This window comes from Apis dorsata, unplaced genomic scaffold (genome assembly GCF_000469605.1).
Source record: "Apis dorsata unplaced genomic scaffold, Apis dorsata 1.3 scaffold_425, whole genome shotgun sequence".
Lineage (NCBI taxonomy): Eukaryota > Metazoa > Arthropoda > Insecta > Hymenoptera > Apidae > Apis > Apis dorsata.
The window spans coordinates 57,035-60,050 of NW_006263678.1; the positions used below are offsets into that span (position 1 = coordinate 57,035).

The 3,016-nt window shown below is 34.7% G+C and overlaps 1 protein-coding gene across 1 annotated transcript in view; it reads right to left on the reverse strand.

The window, feature by feature from the left end:
* The window catches only part of LOC102680135 (talin-1), a 15,996-nt gene extending 14,285 nt beyond the window's left edge, over window positions 1-1,711 (reverse strand). The window contains exons 1-3 of the mRNA XM_006619599.1: window positions 1,673-1,711; window positions 840-1,032; window positions 54-455 (exon numbers count right to left, since the gene is read on the reverse strand). Of these exons, the coding sequence (XP_006619662.1) occupies window positions 54-455; window positions 840-1,032; window positions 1,673-1,711 (634 nt within the window). The remainder of the gene's footprint in view (window positions 1-53; window positions 456-839; window positions 1,033-1,672) is intronic.
* Between the last annotated feature and the right edge of the window lie 1,305 nt (window positions 1,712-3,016).

Below are 3,016 nucleotides of genomic sequence, written 5' to 3' on the forward strand. Positions count from 1 at the left end.
CCCCTTCAATTTAATAAAACGAAATTTTTTACAATTAAAGCGGTTCGTCTCACCTTCGTCGTCGGTCTTAAGCTTCTTCCTTAACTGATCCATCTTCGCATCCCGCTCGCCTTTCTCCTCTTTCCTCCTCTTGAGCGTGAGGGTGCCGAAATTGCCGGGCTTCTGGTTCTCGGTCTCCTCATCGGCCAGCTCGCGTACCAACGAGTACTCATCGTGGTTCGTGATGCCTATCTTCGTACAAATTACTACCATGAGATTGGCGACGGGCTGACTGTCGTCCACCAACAACGTCTTCAACGTTCCATCCAACATGCGCACTCGAAGGGTCCGCAGTTTACGCCGGTACTCGAGCAGATCGCCGTTCCTCAGAATGTAATAATCGAGATTCCGGCCTGGCTCCAGCCAAACTCCCTTCTTCACGTCCTCGTCGGCAAGGAATAATCCGTAGTCCTTCGCTGTCGAGGCAAGAATTACGCGGTTATTACGATCGTATGAGGCTGTATACTTCTGCATCGTTGAAAAATATCTGAATTTTTCTTCTTTTTCTTCTTCTTCTTTCTTTTTTTTTTTTTTTTTAGATGAAAATCAATTAATTCTAATTCTTTCCTTCAGAATTAATTAATTAAGTAGAAGATGAATCATACGTGATTGATCTTAAATCTTATTTATACTTCCATATACTAAATATGTTTAAATATGTTGCAATTTAAAATTCTAATCGCGTGCGTACGTTCGTAAAGAAGAAAGGAAAGAAGGAATGAAAGGGAAGGGAAAAATGCAAATTCGCGTGTTCGTTAGTAGAACGTCGTTGAATATTTCAGATGCAAGTAGAAGCTTACGTTGGCCCATGTTACTCGCTTCAGCGAGTTTCTCTCTGATAATACGGCAAGCGTCGTAAATGGATGTGCTCGGGTCGAATTGCATCATCTTCGTGGCGTTTTTCTCCGGGATGGAGATACGCAAGGATAGGGTGGCCATTGCGACTGCCTGGGGTGATGATCTGCGTTCACGAAAACCACCGGAATCACTCGACTGAAAAAGACAAAAATTACGTTGTTTAATTCTCCCCGTTTCTTTTCCCCTCCTTTCTCCTCCCTTTTTTCTCCCTCTCTCTTAAATGTTCGATAATATTCATACAATTATATTGGAAAGGTTCAAGAGAGCAAAAATAAATGAATGAATAAATAAATAAATAAACAATAAAAATTAAAAGACAAAAATTACGTTGTTTAATTCTCCCCGTTTCTTTTCCCCTCCTTTCTCCTCCCTTTTTTCTCCCTCTCTCTTAAATGTTCGATAATATTCATACAATTATATTGGAAAGGTTCAAGAGAGCAAAAATAAATGAATGAATAAATAAATAAATAAANCAATAAAAATTAAAAGACAAAAATTACGTTGTTTAATTCTCCCCGTTTCTTTTCCCCTCCTTTCTCCTCCCTTTTTTCTCCCTCTCTCTTAAATGTTCGATAATATTCATACAATTATATTGGAAAGGTTCAAGAGAGCAAAAATAAATGAATGAATAAATAAATAAATAAATAATAAAAATTAAACGACATTCTCGATTGCAATCGATCGCTTCCCTCGATTTTTGCAACTCGTGATCGTCGAATCTTGTTCTTCGATATTACGAAGAATGTGAAACGACTTTACGCGTTTTCTAGTTTACTGGTGAATCAAGTGCAACAAGTTGCAAGGGGTCGAGCATTGTGCTCCCTCACGGGGTCACCGTTCTATCCATTCGCGTAATTGCACATTATCGTAAAACAACAGATAGTTCTTGCTCGAGGTTCACCCGAGAATCCCTCTTCCATTTCTCTTCTTTAACAATTTCCAATGTGATCGCGGATGTAATAAAGCTTTTTCCTTTTTTCTTTTTTTCGATATTCAATTCGATCGATTTTGCAAAGAGTGGTTTAACCTGTCACGAGCTCATTTCCGCAATTTTAATTGCCTCTACGTGGAGAGACACATCTTGAACATTTTAGAAAGATTTTTATATATGCAATTTATATATACGAACCTCGAATATCGTGTTAATTTACAAAATAAAACATTGGGGCAAGAATAGAGAAGGGAGGATTTTCTTGAGTTTCCATCATATGGAGAGATACATCTTGATCATTTTAGAAAGATTTTTACTTATATGTACAATTTATATAATATTGTTCGTGTTAATTCCAAACTAATTTACAAAATAAAACATTGGGGTAAGAAGAATAGAGAAGGGAGGATTTTCTCGAGCAAAGCGTTTCTTTCACAAAAGGAGACATACCTTGAATATTTTAGAAAGATTTTTACTTATATGTATAATTTATATAATATTGTTCATGTTAATTCCAAACTAATTTACAAAATAAAACATTGGGGTAAGAAGAATAAAGAAGGGAGGATTTTCTCGAATTTCCATCACATGGAGAGACACATCTTGATCATTTTAGAAAGATTTTTACTTATATGTACAATTTATATAATATTGTTCGTGTTAATTCCAAACTAATTTACAAAATAAAACATTGGGGCAAGAAGAATAGAGAAGGGAGAATTTTCTCGAGCAAAGCGTTTCCTTTACAAGAGGAAACATATCTTAAACATTTTAGAAAGATTTTTATATATACAATTTATATATACGAATCTCGAATCGAAAATATTGTTCGTCTTAATTTCGAATTAATTTATAAAATAAAACATTGGGGCAAGAAGAATAGAGAAGGAGAATTTTCTCGAGCATTATATATTCAATTTATATATACGAATCTCGAATAGGAAATATTGAATATAACATAATATACGAATATAAATATATTCGTGTTAATTTCAAACTAATTTACAAAATAAAATATAGGGGCAAAAAGAATAGAGAAGGAAGATTTTCTCGAGCATTATATATACAATTTATATATACGAATCTCGAAATATAGTTGGCGTTAATTCACGAAATAAAATATTAGGGCAAGAAGAATAGAAAAGGAGGATTTTCTCGAGTATTATATATACAATTTATATATACGAA